Here is a 22,110-nt window from a genome sequence, read left to right as displayed (position 1 = left end):
AATGCTGCTGCTGCGCTCTGCCTCCACTGCTTCTCTCAAAAAACTAACAGCGATGCCTTGTGATTGTACTCAGCTGACAGCTCTCCTGCTTATAAAGGGAGGTGCTTCCTGTCGCGGAGTTGTGTCATAGAGGACACGCATCACGCAGCACGCCTCTTGTCACGAAGAGACGTGCTGCGTGATGCACGCCTCTTGTCACGAAGAGACGTGCTGCGTGCTGCGGAAGTCGTTGATGTTTCACAAGCCGCGTCCATAACAACAGCGAGCAAAAGAGAGGTGTCTGTCTTGGTGAGGGGCCTGAGATAGAGGAATCTGTAGGCTAGTTTAGTAGCTCTAAAATGGGCCAAATGTATTTGGCCGAGATCAAAAAACTGTAGACAGTGGAAATGGTCCAGCTGGGTTTGCATAATGATTGCTCAAATGTATTTGCCCCGAGATAAAAAAAAAAAAAAAACGGTGGTATTTGTCGTGAGCTGTGGTATGGGGGAAAAAGGGGAAGTGGCCTTTGGAGGGCTTTTGAAATAATCACTTTTTTCAAAAGAAAAGTGATTTAAAAACAGAAGTGCCCCTTTTGCGGGTTAGTGGAATAAAGCATTTTTTGCGCAAAATGGCTTTAAACACAAGACCAAAAAAATGGAGAAGTGCACTTTGCAGAAGTACTGAGAAATTGATTTTTACCCAAAAAGAAACCACTTCCCCTTTTTCAAAAAGCGGAAGTGCCCTTTTTGAGGAAGTTCTAAAAATGGCTTTTATTTTCTTTTTCACTACTCCCCACCCATCACTACTACTAGTGAATATTTCTGCAGTTTGCCGAATGCTGAGAAAAAGGAAGTGCTGTGGGGTTGCGCTCTGGTGAAAACCGTCTATAGCGAAATTATATGAAGACAGTGACATATAATAAAAAAAACAATGAGTTGAAACGTTTATTTCAAGCTGCAGGAATGCAGTAAACTTGGAGAAATATGGACTTGAAAATCAATTTCGGAGTGGGGTGGTTAAATCAAATTTCGGAGTGGGGGGGTTTCGGAATGGGGGGGTTCTGAGTGGGGGGGTGTCGGAACGGTGGTGTTTCGGAATGGAAGGCGGTCCCCGGACGTTCAATATTAATAAACTAAATGAGCGAGTAAACGGAGGAGCAGCGAACTGCTCTGCTCTGTCGCTGTCTGTCTGGGTGCAGCAGGGATGTTTGTTGTAGGCACCGTCACATCACAGCAGGGCGGGGCTTCAGGGCTCTGACTGGCCGGGGGTGCAAGCCCCGCTCAGTTGAACTGCACGATAATGACTAATGAGCATACAGTAGCAACACAGAGTAGCCAATAGGAGCTTAAGGCTGCTTTATACTCACCATGCCGTGAAGGGTGCGGGGGTGGAGCGAGGGCCGCCAGCGTCAAATGACGTCAATGTGTTGGGCGTGGTTGGGCCCTACCTCCGTAGGGCGCCCACCGTGTAGCTGAAGATTTTTCTCACAGCGCGACCTCCGCACGGCTTCTCTTAAAACATGGCCGCTTTCAAGCCACTGAGCTCTGAACACTGAGTTTTCCCCACATTTCTTGACTCATGTGGTAGGCTGAACTTTGATTTGCAACTGTTCGTTTTTAGTCATTTCACCAAGTAAATGTGTTGTGTTGCCTGAGAACTGAAATGGCTATTCAGTAAAAACAAGTTTGGTGATTCATTCATGTGCTGATGTATGGTCGTTTGAGAGTGAAAGCGCACTCAGTACTACACATAATAGCGTTTCATTGCGACTTTTCACGGGCTGTTCTCACTATTACCATTGTACAATACATGCTGATCACTTGGCTGATCACTTCTGAGTATAAAAGCATCTGCCCCAGCGCGAGGTCTGCACGGTGACTCGCGGAGCTCCACCCCACGGAGCTTGCTCGAGTATAATAAGCCCTAGAGACTATAGTCTTGCTGAAGCGTGTATGCAGAATGCTACTGTATCGATACGGCATGCTGTGACGTGTGTCTGCGCAACCCGTTCTCACTCCAAGCGCGTAGCATATTGACGCTTTGTCCCGTCCCTTGTGCGTCGCTTGTTACTAACATGGTACCCTTGAGCGACACATGAAACGACTTGGGCTTTCCGACTAAACTCAATGCAAACCCATGGAAGTCATCTTTGACGCTTATGGCAACTGCTCCCCCATTAGCCTAACTGCTCCCCCGTTAGCCTAACTGCTCCCCCATTAAGGTCTGGAGGAGCTAACCTCTCCCAGACCCTAACCCTAAACCTAACCTCTCCCACCCCATGCCTAAACCTAACCTCTCCCAGACCCTAACCCTAACCCTAACCTCTCCCACCCCATGCCTAAACCTAACCTCCCCCAGACCCTAAACCTAACCTCTCCCACCTCCCACGCCTAAACCTAACCTCCCCCCAGACGCTAATGGGGAGCAGTTGACTAATGGGGGAGCAGTTAGGCTAATGGGGGCGCAGTTGCCATAAGCGTCAAAGTTGACTTCTATGGGTTTGCATTGAGTTTAGTCGGAAAGCCCAAGTCATTTCATGGGTCGCTCAAGGGTACCATGTTAGTAACAAGTGGCGCATAAGGGACGGGACAAAGCGTCAATATGCTACTTGGTGGGAGTGAGAACGTGTTGGTCTGCGTAGTGTACGTGGTCACACCTTGCTGCTGTTTAAGCTAGTAAAGTGTCAAAAGTAAACTGGTTCCAGTGTTTTCTAGTGTTTCAGCTCAGTGTTCAAGTGGCTGATTTAAGTGTTGATCAGAGTGATGGTCTGTGGGTAGAAACTGTCTTTGTGTCTGGTGGTTTTGGCGTACAGTGCTCTGTAGCACCTGCCAGAGGGGAGGAGTTCAAACAGATCATGGCCAGGGTGAGATTAGTTAGTCAAGTCAAGTCAAGTCAATTTTATTTGTATAGCGCATTTACAAGCGGCTGAGCCGCAACCAAAGTGCTTCACAAAAGTGCAAGAAGGCATAAACAAGTGATATACGCTATATAAAGCATTAACAATATAATAAAATAAGTAGAAGAGTTAAAAGACATTGACTAGCTACACAGCAAAAGAAAATTAAAAAGGTGGCTGAGGGCTTTATTTAAAGGCCAATTCAAAAAGGTGGGTCTTCAAGTGGGATTTGAAAGTGTCCAGGGTCTGAGCTGCACGGATGCGGAGAGGGAGGCAGTTCCAGAGTCTATAGGGCTGTTACTGCAAAGGCTCTGTCCCCCCTGGTTTTTAACCTGGACCTGGGCACCTCCAAAAGCAGGTGGTCGGCTGACCGTAGTGCTCTGGAGGGGGTATGGTGGTGTAAGAGATCGGACAGGTATGTGGGGGCTAGACCATGGAGGGATTTGTACGTGATGAGCAGAAGCTTAAAGTCGATGCGGTATCGGATGGGGAGCCAGTGGAGTGATGCAAGCACCGGGGTGATGTGCTCACGCTTTTTTGTGCAGGTGAGGAGTCGGGCGGCTGCATTCTGGACCAACTGTATAGGCGACGAAGCTGTGATTGGCCGATACCAGTATAAAGGGCATTGCAATAGTCCAGTTGTGATGTTATGAAGGCGTGTATAACTGTGGCTAGGTCCCTCTGGGGCAGGTAGGCCTTGGTCTTGGCTAGGGTTCTCAGGTGAAAGAAACTTTTCCTAACCACTGCACTAACCTGCTTCTCGAACTTGAAAGCACTGTCAAGGATCACGCCGAGGTTTCTGACAGAGGTCCGGGTGGTAGAGGCGAGGGGGCCTAGGGCATCAATGGAGGGGGCGGGGGGGGTTTTCCCAAAGATGATGATCTCCGTCTTGCTCTCATTGAGGTTGAGGAAGTTAGCGCCCAACCATTCTCTGATGTCAGCCAGACAGTCGAGAAGTGGCTGGAGTGCAGCCACTAGTAGTGAGGATCTTTCCTGCCCTTTTCTTGACTCTGGAGGAGTACACGTCTTGTCTCCAATTTCAAGGCCTGAGGCAGTCAAATTCCTATCAAACCTAGTCTTGTTTCTCTCTGTTACTTTCTGGGCATTTCGAGACGCCTGGTAGCTGTCTTCTAAACGAGCTGTGAGGTATTGTACGTACTGTGAATGAGATTTCTACTGATCTGCTTTCAAGGGCAATCCATAAGATAGGTCAACAGGCAGTCGGGGTTTACGCCCGGACATTAACTCATAGGGATTGAACCCTGTTACCTCATTACGTGTACAATTGTATGTATGCATAGGCAATTCCAGGCTTTCCAACCTGGGGGTGCACCATCACGGTCGAAAGTGTACCCCATTAGGGGGGTTTCCAGGGGGGGCAGTGCCCCCCTGCCCGAAGATTTTCTTTTACATTTTAAAGTAAAATGCATTAATCTGGTACACTCTGAGAGCAAAATGAAGAGGCTAGTAGATCTATGAAGAACTACACACATCACAATAATATCCTCTTCACTATGCTGTGGTTTTACAACGGTGAATGTTGAATACTAATGTTGAATATAATGAAATATAGATATATTACGACACATTATATATATGTATTACATATATATACAGTATATATATACAGTATATATATATATATATATATATATACATATACAGTACCGTAAATCCTCTAATAGTGACCAGGGCCTTTATTTACTGAGCCGCAGAGAGCCCCCGGCCTTTGTTGGAGCGAGGCCTATATTAGAGTAGAGGCCTTTATTTCTTAAAATTAAACTCTCATGGACATACTCCTTTATTTTCATGACTTTTATTGCAAAATATTGCATAAAACCAAACAACGCAAATAAATATTGGTGGTCACTCACTCACTCAGTATCCTCCTCCTCATCTAGTATGTCGGTCTCCTCAGCGTCCTCATCATCATCAACATCATCCAGAACAACAAGTTCATTGTTGACCAGTTCCTCTTCATCTTCCTCATCCTCGGCTGCCTGTCTGTTCTCCTGGTCCCGCTGACGCAGCCTCCCGTCCAGCGGCGCAGGGCTGTCCCTGCTTGAAGCAGTGGATGAGGTTGTCTTCACTCCCGTCAGTTTTCACAGACTGTCCACAAACTTGGAAGGACTTTTTGATCAGATCCTTGTCCAGCTTGTCCCAGGCGGCGATCACCCAGTCCACAAGCAGGCGTCGGGCAGGCGCTTTTAGGTTTCCACCTCCAGCTGTGTACTGCTTATCTGCGTCCCCAGTCATCCACTGGTCGTAGGCATCATGCAGGCTCTGCTTGAAGGGCTGATTCCACATCACACTGTCCCGAATTTTCCGCTGCATATTGCACAACGCTCTCTTTAAACTTAACGTCAAACTTTCGTCTGGTTCGTTTGGTTGGTGCCATGTTTGTTTTTATTTCTCTGGTTTGTCTGCGTTACGTCCATTTACGTCACACGGTAGATGCGTTGTGTTATGGGAAATTTACAGTACCGTATTCACCGTAGTTTTTGCTCCTTCATTTTTTGTTTTTTTTTACCCAGCCTGTATTGAGGGAGGGGACTTTATTTGTCTGTGCAGGCCGTGCCCCCGTCCTATATTAGAGTAGATGCCTGTAATGGAATAGAGGCCACTATTAGAGGATTTACGGTATATATATATATATATATATATATATATATATATATATCGATTGGATTTTGTTTAAATCGTTTACATGTAGACATTTATTGTTTTATTATCTGGCCACAAGGGGGTGCACGTGCATCCGGTGCACCAATGTAAAATCGCCAGTGTACAGTACTAAGAGTTTTGCAAACTCTTTCCAATGTGACTTTTGCTTGTTCTCCAATGTTCCTAACATGCCTAACAATATTCTGTTAAATCTTTCGACAGGGTTACCCCATGGGTAGTATGGAGTTGTTCTGATTTTCTGAATACCTGCGACTTCACATAGCTCCTTGATCAATCTGGATTCAAAATCAGGCCCTTGGTCGCTGTGCAACTGCTCAGGTATGCCATAACAAACAAAAAAGTCATCCCACAAGCAACTGTCCTCACTCTCTGGTTGGGTGTGGGAACTGTGATCGCAAACTTAGTGGTCAGTGTACAGTTTTTTTTTATATTATAATTTTTGGTGCATTTCGCCTTTATTTTTTTTATATAGGACAGTAGGTAGACAGGAAAGGTGGGGGGAGAGAGAGGGGATGACATACAGCAAAGGACTGCAGGTCGGATTCTAACCCGGGTCGCCGGCGCGAAGGGCCGAGCCTTCGTAGTATGCGTGCTACCAGGTGAACTACCAGGACGCCCAGGTTTTTGTTTTTCTCACTGGCATCTGGAGGACTGCTCCAAACGTGTTTTCATTGTACTTGTACAGTGACAATAAAGTTACTTACTTATGGATATCCTTTGTGTTGCTACTATCGTCCTCAATCGACAGGAAATCCATACTCTAGGGGTCTCGTAGTCTTTGGGCTCTATCGTTGCATCGGCCTATGAACTGCGCTCAAGGCCAGACGCAGCCCAGAGTAGTGGGCGTGGACCAGCGCACTTGATATTTTGGTATCGGCGCTACACGCAGCATTAAGCATTACAACCACGCCTTTTAAGTGTAAAATTATGCACTCTGCTCATTGGGGAAGTGCAGTAAATGAATCACATGCTTCACTTTTCAGTTCCAATTCCACGGAGCGATCCAGTCCGGCTTCAGAAAAGCCGAGGGCTCTGATCTCCCCCCCTCCCTTTTATCCCCTCTGTGTCTCCATATGTAGGCTATTATTCCATATTATTCTCAAACCAATCTAAATGCAGTTTAAATACTGCAAGCATGTAAATACGCTACACTATAGCAAGATCAAAGTGAAAATAATGTTCTAAACGCATCAGCTAGAAAAATATAGCCTATCCCTATATGATGAGATTAATTAGATTGGTGAAAGTTTGTCCAGAATGATATCGTTTTCTCTCCCCTGCTGCACAGGTAGGATGATGCACATAAATAATAGCCTACATTATGTAAAGTCATTGCAGAAATGTGTTTTTATTGTAAAACTAAATGTGAAGTAGGGCCAATTTATTGGAGCAGACATCACAGTATAGCACATGACAGTAGAAGCGTGTTACGCTGTCACTTATCTAAATCATGTTAAATCGACGAGGGATATATATAGGCCCAGGATGACATATATGTTTCACATAGGGTTGGGTTTGGATTTCGCAATTTGATTTTGTCCTATATTGAAATGTTCTACAATAGCATGTTGTGGAACATTACACATTATTTAGATCTATTTCGATGTACCTTTCTATCTATTTAGGCTAATTTCGATGCGATTTATTATCGAAATGTATTAGCCCAATGCATGCTGGGAGATTTCACATGTCTGGCTGTTGCAGGGAAGCCAGGCAGTGAATGTTTGCCCAGAATTATCTTGTTTTCTCTCGCCTTCACGGCACAGGTAGGATGATGCAATAGCCTCTGAATGTCACAGGCTCAAAACTGTCATGTTAGAAAAAACTGTCATGTTGTTATACTATGTACGGTAGAACAACTTATTTTTTTCTGAGAGAGAGAGAGAACCGGCAAACTTTTTTTCAAGCAGTCATATTGTGTCAGACTGATGAGCAAGAGAGAGGGAGTGACACAGAGAGAAGGGACAGAGGAAAGGGCAGAGGAGCGCTCCGCGCAACCAGCGCACTGAATAGGCCTGGTTTTCAAAAGCGCAAAGCGCTAAATTAATGCCAGGTGGGAAGATATCATTAGGCCGGTATTTAAGGCCGAAACGCCCATTCTCGCCCATTCTGGGACTGCGCCACGCCCATTTAGCCTAAAGCGCATCTCGGGGCCTAAAGCCATGTTGATAGGCGCAAGGCACGTTTTTTTGCGTGTAAGGCCAGTTTTTGCGCCGAAGGCCTATGGGAGAATAGGGCCCTTTATGTTTACCAGGGGCGCTGCTTTTTCAGGAAGACCTTTTCTGCAAAACATTTACAAAATTTCCTGTAAAACTAGTTGGTATGTAACCTGGTCTCCATCCTGCCTTTTCCGGTATAATACATCGTCATGTAGTTCCAATAGATTCCATTCCCTTAGCAGGATTATTGACGATTTTCTCAGACCCTGAGTAAACCATGGTTTATCGACAGGTGTGTATGCTATCTGGAGAAGTGGAGGAGCACACCTATATGAGGAACCCCACCCCTATTTTACAATTGTAAAAACAAACCCTTGGAGAAAAGGCGTGGGAGCTCCGCTCCCCTGTGCTCCCACAGCACTACAACCCTGTTTATCTGTGTTACTGGATACAATCTTGCCTGGTTTCACAAGTGGAAAACAAATGTTGAAAGCAGAGTTGAATAGAGATAAGACAATTTAATAGGGTAAATGTGGATCTGGTTGCTTATACACAGCGTGAAGTATCATCAATCAGCCTTTCAAAGTGTTCATGATTTCATTTGCTGAAGATTCTGCCTTTTTATTTTTTAATTAATTGTTTATATTTTAATTTTTTTTCAGCCCATTTCTGACACTTTACAATAGATAAAGTTGGTTCTTGGAGTTGGATATTTCCTGTGATTTTATCAGGGAGCAACAATGGCGACGGATAAAGAGAAGGGCTTGCAAGCGCTGAAGGATTTGAAAGAGGCAGAGTTCAACATGAAGGATCTAATGCAGAGTTAAGTCATGGGAAGATTAAAAAGGGGACATTTGAAAAAAGATAGAAGTTATCTAAACATGCCAACAATTTATATAAAGTGCAGGCTGTCATTGTATCTACTTTTGTTGACCTACATCCAGACAATAGATGTGCAGAGAGACAGGCAGCCTTGTGAGAGTATGTGTTCATTGTATTGTATTTGTGTTTAGTAATTTCTATGGATTTATAATAGACAGTGGGTGAATTCTCACTTTAGTCACCTTGTACATGTTGCATCGTCACTTTATCCATAACGCCAGTAAAGAGGGTCCTCAGGGGTATCAGAAAATCGAATTAGATCAAGCAGCCATAGAACAGAATGATTAAAGGCAATTATCAGGAAAAACACAAACAGCCTACTATTTCACCAGCGATAAATCTGACAATTTGATTATTTGTGATTTTGAAATATTAATTGATCGATTTCAGACAGTAACATTTTGGAGATAGAAAATAAGCAGACATAAACATATATTTTTCAAATGAAAGCCTTCATGTTGTAATCCTTCAGAAGCAAAGTAGCCTGATATAAGCTGATTTTAGCCTGGTCCTCACTCCAACCAGCTCATTTTTCATTCCCTTTCTCTTCAGAGCAACACTTTGTGGATGAACATCGGGATGAGCTGATCCAGAGAGTGGCGATGGTCGCACCGATCTTGGATAAACTCCTGAAGGAGAATGTTGTCACGCAAGAAGGCTACAACAATGTGATATCTAAACCTACCACCCAGGAGCAGATGAGGGAACTGTATACGTCACTGAATGCTAGTGGGAATAGAGGCAAAGATATATTCTGTGATATCCTTAAGAAAGAGCAGAAATTTCTTGCAGAGGACCTTGAGAAACGGGACAATCAAGAAAATGGTAAGTTGGACAGTGATTAACAGAAGAACATCTAAGAGCAAGGGGCACTGAATTGGGTGGAAGATATGGGCAGAAATAGATGTTATGGAGTAGAATACTCTTCAGTTTATTGCATATTATATATATTGTTATGTATATGTGTACTATTTGTGAACATGGGTTCGCTGCATGTATCCCCAAGTCTGCTTTGTAGACACCTTGCTTGTTTCGGGTTAGTGCTTGATTATTATTATTAGTGATTGAGTAATTGATGTGCTGCCCCAGCCATGATAGACTCCTCTACCAGCCTACTTAAGCCTGTTACAAGCAGCTGAGACTATGGCTGATGATGGTTTGGAGACCAAAACGTTACTTTTTATTTTTTATGTTTGTATCACTTGTTACTTTTTTTGCATTATGGTGAATTAAAGCCGGATTTTTTGCATCCGTATGCCTAATTTTTTTTAAGTGTGCGAGGCCTCTTCACTCTTTGTTTGGACTATTTACCTGGCCTCACGCACCTTGAGCAATCGGTTGTAAGCCTGAGTTTTAAAGAGCGCAAACTTGCTCTGCTACTACAGAAAATAGATGTGAAATTTAATTGTTTATATTTTAATTTGAATTGCTCAATTTGAATAGATGCATTAAGAACTTGATTCTCACTTTAGTCACGTTGTACATGTTGCATCATCACTTTCTCCATAATCCCAGTAATGTAGTTCCTCAGGGGTATCAGGCCTTTTATACAATCATTACCAATGTTATGTGTATTGTCTGAAAGGTTTCCCCCCAAGTAGTTTACATACATGAACATAACAAACAGCATGAGAAGTGCAGCTAGCTGTTTGGTTAACATACACAACCAGAGCTTTATGGGAATCAGCACAGTGTGGAATCCGATTGGTTGCATGAAACTCCTGGTTGTGTAATAATAACCGACTCAACAACAGCTACCTTATACCTTACACCAGTCAGGACCTGTTGTCCACCCAGCAGTAATGAGCTGAATAGAGTCCGTTGAGTTGCAAATGTGTAAATTATCAGTAAATGATTGCATTACTCTTTACTTGCCTCTCATTGATTTACTCTGTTGTTTATTCATTTAGAAACGTCTGCAGAGTGTCAACGTCAACACAAATGTAATATGAAGGAGAAATTTCAGTGTTTGTTTGAGGGGATTGCTAAAGCAGGAAACCCGACACTTGGGAATCAGATCTACACGGAGCTTGCCATGACAGTGGGAGAGAGTGGAGGTGTCAATGATGAACATGAGATCACACAGATTGAAGCAGCATCCAGAAGCCAGAGACCAGAAACACCAATCAAATGTCAAGACATCTTTAAACAGTTATCTGGAAGAGATAAACCAACCAAGACAGTGATGACACAGGGAGTGGCTGGCATTGGGAAAACAGTCTTAACAAAGAAGTTTACTCTGGACTGGGCTGAAGACAAAGCCAACGAGGATATAGAGTTCACATTTCCATTCACTTTCAGAGAGCTGAACCTGCAGAAAGATAGAGTGTGCAGCTTGGTGGAGCTTATTCATCACTTCTTTCCTAAGATTAAAGAAGCCGGAATCTACAGCTTTGACAAGTTTAACGTTGCGTTAATTTTTGACGGTCTGGATGAGTGTCGACTTCCTCTAGACTTCCAGAAGAACGAGATCCTGACTGATGTTACAGAGTCAGCATCACTGGACGTGCTGCTGACAAGCCTAATCAGGGGGAATTTGCTTCCCAAAGCTCGCATATGGATAACCACCCGACCTGCAGCAGCCAATCAGATCCCTGATGAGTATGTTGACGTGGTGACAGAGGTGAGAGGCTTCAATGACCTACAAAAGGAGGAGTACTTCAGGAAGAGATTCACAGATGAGGAGCAGGCCAACAGAATCATCTCCCACATCAAGACCTCACGAACCCTCCACATCATGTGCCACATCCCAGTCTTCTGCCACATGATTGCTAATGTTCTGGAGTCTGTGTTGAAAACCAATAAGAGAGAAGACCTTCCCAAGACCCTGACTGAGATGTACATCCACTTTCTGGTGATTCAGACAAAACGGCAGAACGTCAAGTTTCATGGGAAGACTGAGAAAGATTCACACTGGACACCAGAGAATAAGAAGATGATTCTCTCTCTGGGAAAACTGGCTTTTGAGCAGCTGGAGAAAGGCAATCTGATCTTCTATGAAGAAGACCTGAAAGAGTGTGGCTTTGATATCACATCAGCCTCAAAGTACTCAGGAGTGTTCACACAGATATTTAAAGAGGAGCGTGGTGGGTGGGGGGACAAGGTGTTCTGCTTTGTCCATCTGAGCCTTCAGGAATTTCTGGCTGCTGTTCATGTCATGGTCTCATTCATCGATTCTGGTGTCAATCTGCTGTCAGAACCACAATCAAAATCCCTGTGGTCTCTGAAGTTAGGAGTCAAATCTAAACCAAATGTCTACCAGAGTGCTGTGGACAAGGCCTTAGAGAGCCAAAATGGACACCTGGACTTGTTCCTGCGCTTCCTCATGGGCCTTTCACTGCAGACCAATCAGAAACTCCTACGAGGCCTGCTGACACAGAGAGCAAGTAGCTCACAGACCAATCAGAAAACAGTCCAGTACATCAAGGAGAAGATAAAGAAGAATCTGTCTCCAGAGAGAAGCATCAATCTGTTCCATTGTCTGAATGAGCTGAATGACCGTTCTCTAGTGGAGGAGATCCAACAGTCCCTGACATCAGGAACTCTCTCCACAGGCAAACTCTCCCCTGCTCATTGGTCGGCTTTGGTCTTCATCTTACTGTCATCAGAAGAAGAGTTAGACGTGTTTGACCTGAAGAAATACTCTGCTTCAGAGGAGGCTCTTCTGAGGCTGCTGCCAGTGATCAAGGCCTCCAATAAATCTGTGTAAGTGCTTAGAAAACTGGATAGATTGAAACAAGGAGAAAATCAATGCTCTTGTTTGTCTCTATCACTAATTGCCAGACACTCACTCACTGATTCCCCATTGTTGAAACAGACATGTGTGGGTCTTGGCCATAGGGATAGGTACGTGCTAGAGAGCCGGGATTTGAGGGGTGTGTAGGGTTATTGACTAGGGACCTATGTGGGGTGTTTGGGGGGAGGGGTCATAGGGATATGAAGTAGGTGACATATAACAGTGACATATTATGTGTGTTGCTTGGGGGGGCGGGGAATCAAGAGAGTGCTGTGGTCTAAAAGGTTTGTGATCGTTCAGGAGCTCACACTCACACATACATTCATACCTGCAAGCTGACCAGTACAAGTCTGATTTGCTCGCCACAGGAGCATTTGGGGTGAAGGGCCTTGCTCAAGGGCACCTCAGTGGTGGTAATGCGTTCCACTTATTCCACCCAGATTTACCCTGCCATTAGTACAATTTTCAAAATTGTGAACTATGAACGTGAACTACTTCATTTAAAGCTGTGTGAACTGAACTTTGGGCTAGCTTTTATGTGAACTTGCACAACAGTGGACAGCAGTCTGGGTCTGGCTTAACTAGGCTTGCCTGGTCTTGTTCTCCTTCAGGCTGAGTGACTGCAATCTGTCAGAGAGAAGCTGTGAAGCTCTGGCCTCAGTTCTCAGCAGCCAGTCCTCTAGTCTGAGAGAGCTGGACCTGAGTAACAATGACTTGCATGATTCAGGAGTGAAACTCCTCTGTGCTGGACTGGAGAGTCCACACTGCAGACTGGAGACTCTCAGGTAATATCCATTCACTTTTTTTTCCCCTTTTTTCAATTGAATTGACACATTTCTCCGAACTAAGGTCTGTGCTGACCTGAACTGTGTTGGATTTTTTTCTGCTTAATTTTTAAAAAGTTTTGATGTCAACATGTAGCACTCTTTTGTAACTCCTGTCAATTACTTTCCATGACGATATTTCACCATTCCCTCTCCTTGCATCATCAGTTGATGCAAGGATTGCAAGGATGAATTTGACTCAGTTGATGCAAGGATTGCAAGGATGAATTTGACTGTATGGTGCAACTATTTTACAGCTGTATACATAAAGATATCGAACATATAGCTTGCTTTGGTGTGTGTGTGTGTGTGTGTGTGTGTGTGTGTGTGTGTGTGTCTGTGTGTGTAGGCTGTCAGCCTGTATGGTCTCAGAGGAAGGCTGTGCTTCTCTGGCCTCAGCTCTGAGCTCCAACCCCTCCCATCTGAGAAAGCTGGACCTGAGCTACAATCATCCAGGAGCATCAGGAGTGACGCTGCTTTCTGCTGGACTGGAGGATCCACACTGGAAACTGGACTCTCTCAGGTATGGAGAGGCAATATCTGCTAGAAGGCTGAGAGTCACACACATTCTCTGTCACCCTGACTATGTTTACTGTACATCAGTCGCGGCAGGTGAGCTTGAAAGCAAGGGAGGTTAGTTACTAATTTTTTTATGATTTTTTTTTGTTTCTTTTGCAGTTTTAAGACAGATTTAGAGAAATATCTCAGTTTAATTTCGCATTAGGATTAGACTGTTGTGATGTCATTATTCAGTTTTAACCATCAATAATTGGTCCTTTTCTCATTATTTAATTTCTCAGAGTAAATACTGAATATTTATTTCGAGATTGTTGTCAATTATTTGTGCTCTTATGGTTATTATTAGCTTATTTACTCACTTCTACACTAGCTTAGATTGTGTTAATTATGGAAGGAATTATAGTGAAAATAGATTATCCCCCCTTTTTGCTGGGGACCCCCTTTGAAAACCACTGGCTTATAGGCTACAACTGCTGTGAGAAGCTGGTGATTTTTTGCACATTTACCAACATACTCATTTAGTTCCATTCAATTGCATGGAGGGGAAAGTTACCATCAGCTTTGAAGCGTTATTTCCCCGACCCCCCCCCCCCCCTCCCCCCCTCTTTCCAACATGCTAGGTTGACATGCTTGGTCCAAATCGATTCCTTGTTTCTTCTACTTTCATACGGTATAAAGATCATCACTCTAGCTTTAAAAGGGAGCTCCCTGTCAGCCATTGTTGTACTGGCCAAATTCAGTTTAAAAATGTGGGAGTTTAAGGTCACCGTTTTTATTTGCATTTTGACAGGCTATGCAGCATGAAACATTAATACAAAAGAAATAGCGCTGCTTGGTGGACCATTTGCATGCAGAATTGAACTTGAACTTAATTGACTTACTTGCACATCCATGCCGTCTGTAACCGGTGCGCGTACAGCCGATGACGTTGCAGTATCCCAGTGTTTGCATTGTTGAGATTTCAGCCTCCATGTGTACCACGCCGCCCTCTCTAAACTCGCGTTGTAGAAAGTCATGTTGGGCCGCTCGCACAATACAATGCAACGACTGTCTGGCTTGTGAGCTAACTTACTGCTTGATAAAAAAAAATAGGAAAAGAGAAAGGGGAAAGTATAATATGGTGCTACTGTCTGTAAATCTATCTATTAGCCTACTGCCAGGTGGTCACAGCAAAGTGGAGGTCATCACTTCCTAGTAGGCAATGGAGCTGGATTCCACAAGATTTTCAGACGCATTCATCATTGGACAATACAATGTTAATCTTAGCAATCTATCCAATCAACAACCAATTTGGTTGAATAAATTAATTGATTGGTATTGATTGGTAAGGGCGGTTTAGGCTTCAGCTAAAAATGATTGGTTGAAAAACACATAATTTCACTGTTCCCTGTGAATTGCGAGTGTTTTTCAACCAATCATATATTTGCATTAGATAAATTAGCAAAGAAATAATTACCCTCAGGGGTAATGTTTTTGTACCGTACCCCTGAGGGCCGGGCCAGACTACTGTCTGCATGGAGCTCTCCTTTCCATCAGTGCCCTACAGGTGTCACTGTTGTTAAAGCATTTTAAGAATATAATGAATGAAAAAAGGAGCATCCACACATCAGGAAAAACACATTTGATTGATATTTTATTAAAAAAAATATATTATTATATAAAATCCCCAATCTCTTCTAAAAAATAGAGGAGGACCATCCTCCTCTCCCTCACTAGAAAAACCTCCTCTGCACATGCACACAATATTCTGTTCATTTTCTATTAGCATTCGCCCTTTAGGCTGGGTATAATCCCCTAGCGTGTCTGTTGCTGGTCTCCCAAAAATTATTCATGAGCTACAGCACGAGAAGACTGAAGAACTATGAGCGGCGTTAACCAGTGAGATGAGCCGTCATCTCACAAATCACAAATCCATGGCCGCTTCCCTCCTGGCGTTCGAAACTGTCAAGAATGCCGGTGCGGTTACATCACTGCAGATGACATGCACTACAAATGCTTTGTGTCTAGGACCGCGCCACACGGGGCTTGCTCTCCATCCCCAGCAGGCTGCCTGTCCCTACTGCAGAGAGCTGTCATATGAAAAGCTCCGCCGACGTGTGGAATACTTTGCCAACGTCGAGCTTGACGAAGCTGAAACCGCAAGCATCGCCACCGCGGCAGTCCCGCGAGTCGACCTTGCTCCACCAGCTCCCCTTACGACAGCAGCAGAGGACGATAATGGTGATGATGTCTTTTCCCTGGCCCCATCTGTCTCCCCTTCCCCACGTTCCCCGTCTGGAAACTTTGGGTCCGGGAAGATGCTCACTGGAGAAAAGGCATTAAAGAAAATTCCTGTTTTTTACACCCCATTATTAATTAATTATTATTATTATTAAAACAAGCTAACAGGCTAACAAATGAATAAACAAGACACAGATCACCAGTTACCTACCCTAGCCAACAGCAGTATGAAGCATGTCATTGGGGTTTTCAAGTGGGCACCTTCCTTCACCGATGTTTCGTTAAGTTAGGCCCACGACACCTCAAGAAGGCTTAACGGTGTAATCCAGCGTCCTGGAAACCCCCCCCTCCATGCTACCACCGCACAACTGCATATTACCTAAGCCTAGCTATCCAGGTCGGTTCGGTATGACATTCTTAACTATACCACCACTGTCAATGATTCAGCCCTGTTGATGTGGACCATCAATCATGACCAACAACAAACAATCAATCTTACCTTAGCGAGCTCCCCAGCTAGCATGTTTCCTCTTTAGCCACAGCCATTCACTTGCTCGTTCTGCTGCCTGAGACATGTTGCTAACCGCAAGCTTCAGGCTCCGTCCCCGAATGCCCAACTCGGTTAGTAGGGCAATAATGGACTTTGCCACAAAACCATGGCAGCCCACCTCTACAGGCCACACTCGAGCCCTCCAGCCTCGCTGTTCTGCCTCTGCTGCCACTTTAGCATACATAGCTTTCTTGCGCTCATAAGCCCCCAGGGGACTGTGAGTTCGATAAAATAAACTATCTTCTCTACCTCAGACCACAGTAACAAGTCCGGACGTAGCCGGGTCCTAACTATATATGCTGGGATATAACCCTCATTTCCCAGGCTCCACCTACACTTAGCTGCCCTAACTTGTGCCTGACCTTAATTGGTCTAATCTTTTCTCCCTCACATACAAATTTGATCTGTCTAGTCTCTTTGCTAGCAACTAGAGAATTTACTTCTAGCCGCTTTTCCTCAACTGCAGCTGCCAAACATTTCAACACCTGGTTGTGACGCCAGGTGTATCGCCCCTGGGAGAGACTGACCTTACACCCTGACAGTATATGCCTCAGTGTACATACACTAGAACACAACGGGCAGGCACCATCCTCGCCCAACCACTGATTTAAGTTCTGGGGAGATGGTAGCACATCAGTAGCCCCTATAATAAATCTAATTCTGCTGGCCTCCATGCTCCACAACTCTCTCCACTTCAACTTTCTCTTCTGGACACTCTCCCAGTTCCCCCACTGTCCTTGCTTTGCCTGCGACACTGCCTTAGTATATCTTACTGCCTCCTCTTGCCTATGTACTTCTTCAACTACCATCTTCCTCTTTTCTATTACTGATGCCTTGTTCCACACAGGTTTCCCTATGCACAACCCTAAGCCTCCACGCCCGTGCTGCACCTGGCCTATGAGATCCCTGTGAGCTGACTGTGCTTGCTGCACTGCCTCCTTTGGGTTCCACTTCCTCCCTGTTTTAACTGTGGGCGCTACTCCTAACCACTGGATCCTTTGACTGAGTCAGAGTAATTTCCAGTCTAACCTTAGCACACTTGAACTCCTCTGTCAGGCTAGATAATGGCAATTCCAATATGCCTTTCCCATATAAGGCTGCACTGCTTAGGCAGCGTGGGACTCCGAGCCATTTCCTAATGAATGAGTTAATCATCCTTTCTAGCTTTTCTACCTTTGAAAGGGGAACCTCATACACTGTCAGTGGCCACATCAACCGAGGCAACAATCCAAACTGCAAACACCACAACTTTAACTTTCCTGGGAGCCCTGACTTGTCTATACTTGAAATACCTTAAATCATTTCCTGCCTCACCTCCTCAAACTGTCCCTTATCACTGACTTGCATCATACCATCTTCCCAAACTCTTGACTGGTTTCTCTAACACTGTAGGCACCACCTCATCATTTATAACAAACTTCTTACCTACTACCCTCCCTTTAATGATTTAAATACTCCTGGACTTACTTGGCTTCACTTTCATTCTAGCCCACTGCAGATTACAATTAAACTTATGCAACAATCTGCTAGTACATGGAGCAGTTGACGTCATAGTCGTCATACCATCCATGTATGCCCTAATTGGAGGGAGCCACAGCCCTCCCTGCAGCCTTTCTCCACCCACTACCCATTTTGAAGCCCTAATAATGATCCTCATTGCCATGGTAAAAGCTAATGGGGAAATTGTACACCCTGCCATAATGCCTATCTCCAGCTGCTGTCAAGCTGTAGTGTACTCTGCTGTGGTAAAGCAGAGTTGAATATCTAAGAAGTAGGCTTTAACTAAGCTCTTTATACTACCTGGCTGGCACTCGAAAGAAATCAAAAGCCTCCCATAACAGACTATGCGGCACTGACCCGAAAGCATTAGCCAGGTCTCTCTTCTCATGCCTAGCTGACTGGATTTGGTGCCAGATCATGCTGGTGTGCTCTAAGCACCCGGAGAAGCCGGTAATTCCAGCCTTTTGCACAGACAGCCTCTGTGCCACAACACTAAAGAAAACCTTCCCTTCAACATTAAGGTCTAAACTCACTTATCTCTAATGAGTCCCTTTCTTTAGGAATGAAGATGCCCCTTGCTCTGCGCCACGCCTTAGGAATAACCTGTTTCTTCCAGACTCCCTTCATCAGCTTCCATAGAAACTGCAACACATCTGGAGCACTCTTATACAGCTGGTAGGGGACTCCATTAGGACCCGGGGCTGAAGAGGCCCTTGCACGTCTCACTACTTCTTGAACTTCTTTCCACCTTGGTGGGCTATCATCACACTGGCTCTCTATTTCACCAATAGGTGGAATATCAGCAGGGACTGTCATCTCTCTAAACCTTTCCCTATCTTTGTGAACCTCCTCCAAATACTCCTCAAGCTTCTGCTTAAGGCTACGATTCTTCTCCTTACTAAACTATGACATCACAAATCTAAATGGATCCTTATAGAATGCTATTCTAGCTCTCTCTTTCTTTTTCCTATTTTTCCTAATGCTCTCTGCTCTTCTTAAAACTGCCAACTGCTCCCTCACATCTGACTGCAAGCAATCAATGCCTTCCTTCTCAACCTCTGTAGCTTTCCTCCACTGCCTCTTAAGCTGTCTTCTCTGATGGATAAGTATCTATCTCTTGTTGGCGCCTAGATTTAACTACCTCACCCTCTAGTTTCTTCATTTTCTCAAAGACGCCAAACCTTTCTTTACCATAATCATAAATAAGATCTCCCATTTTCTCCAACTTACTCTCAGCAGTTCCTTTAAGCTTCCCCCTCTTTGGCTGGCTGGCCTCTCTGCCTTCCTCAGTGCTAGGACCTGCCTCAACATCAGGGGTGCTGATGTCCTGCGAGCTGTGGGTTACTTCCTGTCACTGGACTTCACCCGACTGACTTGATAAACTTCTTAAGAAATAATTATCAATGCGGGGTCCCTGTGTTCCCTCTACCAAGCACCTCTTCCTGCCTTGATGGATTCTAAGGCCCTTTAAAGTTGTTACCTTCTGCCAGCCACACAAGCAAACCTGACGCTTCTTCCCATCTAGATCTGAACTAGTGGCTTCCACTGACATGTTTTCCCTACTCATAGTCAAGTCCGTTCCAGAGTCAATAACCGTGTCAACCATAGGTGAGTCATCTTCCGCCCCCGCTCTCGCAGACTATAGGGGTGTTTTTACATAATTCTGTTTCATAGCAATTTAGGGTGTAACCAATGGCCTATTGGCCTTGGCTACTGCCACAATGAGCAGCTAAACCATTGCAGCCCCGGTGGGGTCTAATCCCTCCTGTCAGCTGTCTTTCCATGCTGTCACTAGGTATTTCCCTAGTTGTCAGCTGCACTATTCACAACAGTCACTAACCTAAGCTAGCTTTAGTATTAATTAATACACAGGACAAGATGTTACTATTCCTCGTGCCAAAATCCGAGGAAAAACACATTTAGAAGCCCAATTCAGAATAAAACAAGCTAACATGCTAACAAACTAATAAACAAGACACAAATCACCAGTTACCTACCCTAGCCAACAGCAGTATGAAGCATGTCATTGGGGTTTTCAAGTGGGCCCCTTCCTTCACCGATGTTTCGTTAAGTTAGGCCCACGACACCTCAAGAAGGCCTAACGGTGTAATCCAGCATCCTGGAAACACCCCCCTCCATGCTACCACCACACAACTGCATATTACAAGACCAGACCTTATTTCCACCTTAACATATCGTCGCCAGGACCTCGAATCTCCAAAACAGCAACTTTTCAGGAAGTTAAAAAAACCTGTATGCTCTTAAAATACTGAACCAAACGTCGTCAAAGTTGGCACATGTCTTAATTATAGTTAGTTTCCCGCTGAATGTGTCATTACTTTATTAATATCTTACCTGGATGAGCTCAAATGATGTTGCTTATATTATTATTATTATTATCAGTCCGACTTGGAAGCACTCTCTCCCGGCCAGTCAGGCGCTGATGGCCGCCTCGCCTCTGGTATGCTCATGCACGAGCCCCAAGCTCCGGGCCGCCGGGGCGCGCGCATGAGCAGCAGCAGTGCTCTGAGCCTCTCATGGCCGAGGCGGGGGCTTTGGCATGGGGTGAGAACAGTCTGACATAACGTAGCGTTAACGTTACTTTATTCAGTTCTCTCTCCTATCCACTCAAGAGGTTTCCACTACTCTTTTATCCTCTCTCTCCTTTGCTCTTGACTCTCTCTGCCCTCTGCCCTCTCACCTCGAAACCTCCTCGATCCTCTCCCCCTGCTCCTTGGTTGTCTGAATCTCTGCAAACTCATCGAACAGAGCTTCGGGCAGCTGAGAGGAAATGGAGAAAAACACAGAACCCTAGGGATCTCTCTGCTTACCACCTTATCCACTCTAACTTTACATGTGCTGTCTCAACAGCAAAAACCTCCTTCATTTCTGAAATCCAGTCCTCTGTCTCAAACCCCAGCAAACTATTTTCAACCTTCTCCTCTGTCCTCAACCCTCCCTCACCTCCCCCACCATCCTCCCTCTCTGGTGATGATTTTGTAACCTTCTTTGCTAAGAAGGTAGATGACATCAGCTCTTCCTTACCCCCTCCAGTCAATAGCTGCAACACTCCCGACTCCAACTCTCTGACCCCTGCTACAGGACCTCCTTCTCTCCCCTCTCCCCCGAAGAGGTCCTTAAGCTTGTCATGTCTAACCGTGCCACCTCCTGCAGCCTTGATCCTATTCCTTCCTCTCTTTTCCAATCCATCTCCACTGATATATCTCCCTTCCTCACTACCCTTATCAACTCCTCTCTATCCTCTGGTCTTGTGCCAGGTCCTCTAAAGACTGCTAGAGTCAAGCCACTCCTTAAGAAACCCTTCCTTGACCATACTGCCATCCAGAACTACCGATCTGTCTCTCTTCTCTCATTCATTTCCAAAACCCTTGAACAGGCTGCTTCCGAACAACTTTCTCTCTATCTCTCCCAGAATTACCTACTAGATCCTCTACAATCGGGCTTCAAGGCTTCTCACTCTACTGAGATGGCTCTCCTTTCAGTCACTGAGGCCCTACACCATACATGGGCAAATTACGGCCCGCGGGCCGGATGCGGCCCGCGGGCGCCACCTGTGTGGCCCGCCATGGAATTGCAAAAAAAAAAAAAAAAAAAAAAATTTTTTTTTTTTTTTTTTACACAGTGCACCTGAACCCAACATGCAAGATACCCGCTGAATAAATGTCCAAATGTTCATGTCATTCTGGCCAATACTCCACTTCTGTTATAGCATTTCAGTCTGGAATATGGAATATCTTTCAATAATCTTTATGACTAAAAGGCTACATTGAATTAGAAATTTAAATAATTAACTCATTGGTTTTGGATTTATTTAGCTTCAAGACTGCATTTTTGTTCGTGTGACCCTCAACACAGGCTTTGATTATCCCGGGCCACTTACTGATACTTATGCTTAAATTAACCCACTCATATTTTGATTTATTTCAAGAAAAACATTTTGGCTAGTGGAAATTCTAATTGGCTGGTAACTTTAAAATCTAGCAGCCATATTGGCAGGTGGTCAAAAAACTTAATTTCAAGCCCTGAGAGCAGGTGGTGACATAGGAGTGAGTGAGAAAAGGATGAAATATTGGTGGTTAAGACTGAATAATGACATCACAACTGTTAATTTAAAATGAGTTATTCCTCTAAACGTGGCT

The 22,110-nt window shown here is 44.6% G+C and overlaps 1 protein-coding gene across 6 annotated transcripts in view; it reads left to right on the top strand.

The window, feature by feature from the left end:
• The window catches only part of LOC310780015 (protein NLRC3-like), a 116,362-nt gene that overhangs the window by 58,988 nt on the left and 35,264 nt on the right, over positions 1-22,110 (top strand). For 5 of the 6 annotated variants that reach the window (XM_083640545.1, XM_083640546.1, XM_083640549.1 and 2 more), the window contains 6 exons: positions 5,762-5,878; positions 8,451-8,541; positions 9,154-9,426; positions 10,512-12,306; positions 12,949-13,122; positions 13,511-13,684. In XM_083640545.1, the coding sequence (XP_083496671.1) occupies positions 8,460-8,541; positions 9,154-9,426; positions 10,512-12,306; positions 12,949-13,122; positions 13,511-13,684 (2,498 nt within the window). In that variant the 5' untranslated portion in view covers positions 5,762-5,878; positions 8,451-8,459. Of the gene's footprint in view, positions 1-5,761; positions 5,879-6,058; positions 6,160-8,381; positions 8,542-9,153; positions 9,427-10,511; positions 12,307-12,948; positions 13,123-13,510; positions 13,685-22,110 lie in introns of those variants that run through there. The other variant, XM_083640548.1, reaches the window with a different exon arrangement.

The sequence above is a fragment of the Poromitra crassiceps genome, assembly GCF_964638095.1.
Source record: "Poromitra crassiceps genome assembly, chromosome: 7".
Taxonomy (NCBI): domain Eukaryota; kingdom Metazoa; phylum Chordata; class Actinopteri; order Beryciformes; family Melamphaidae; genus Poromitra; species Poromitra crassiceps.
Note: the sequence above shows the minus strand (reverse complement) of the source record. Positions and strands in the feature narration are given on the sequence as shown.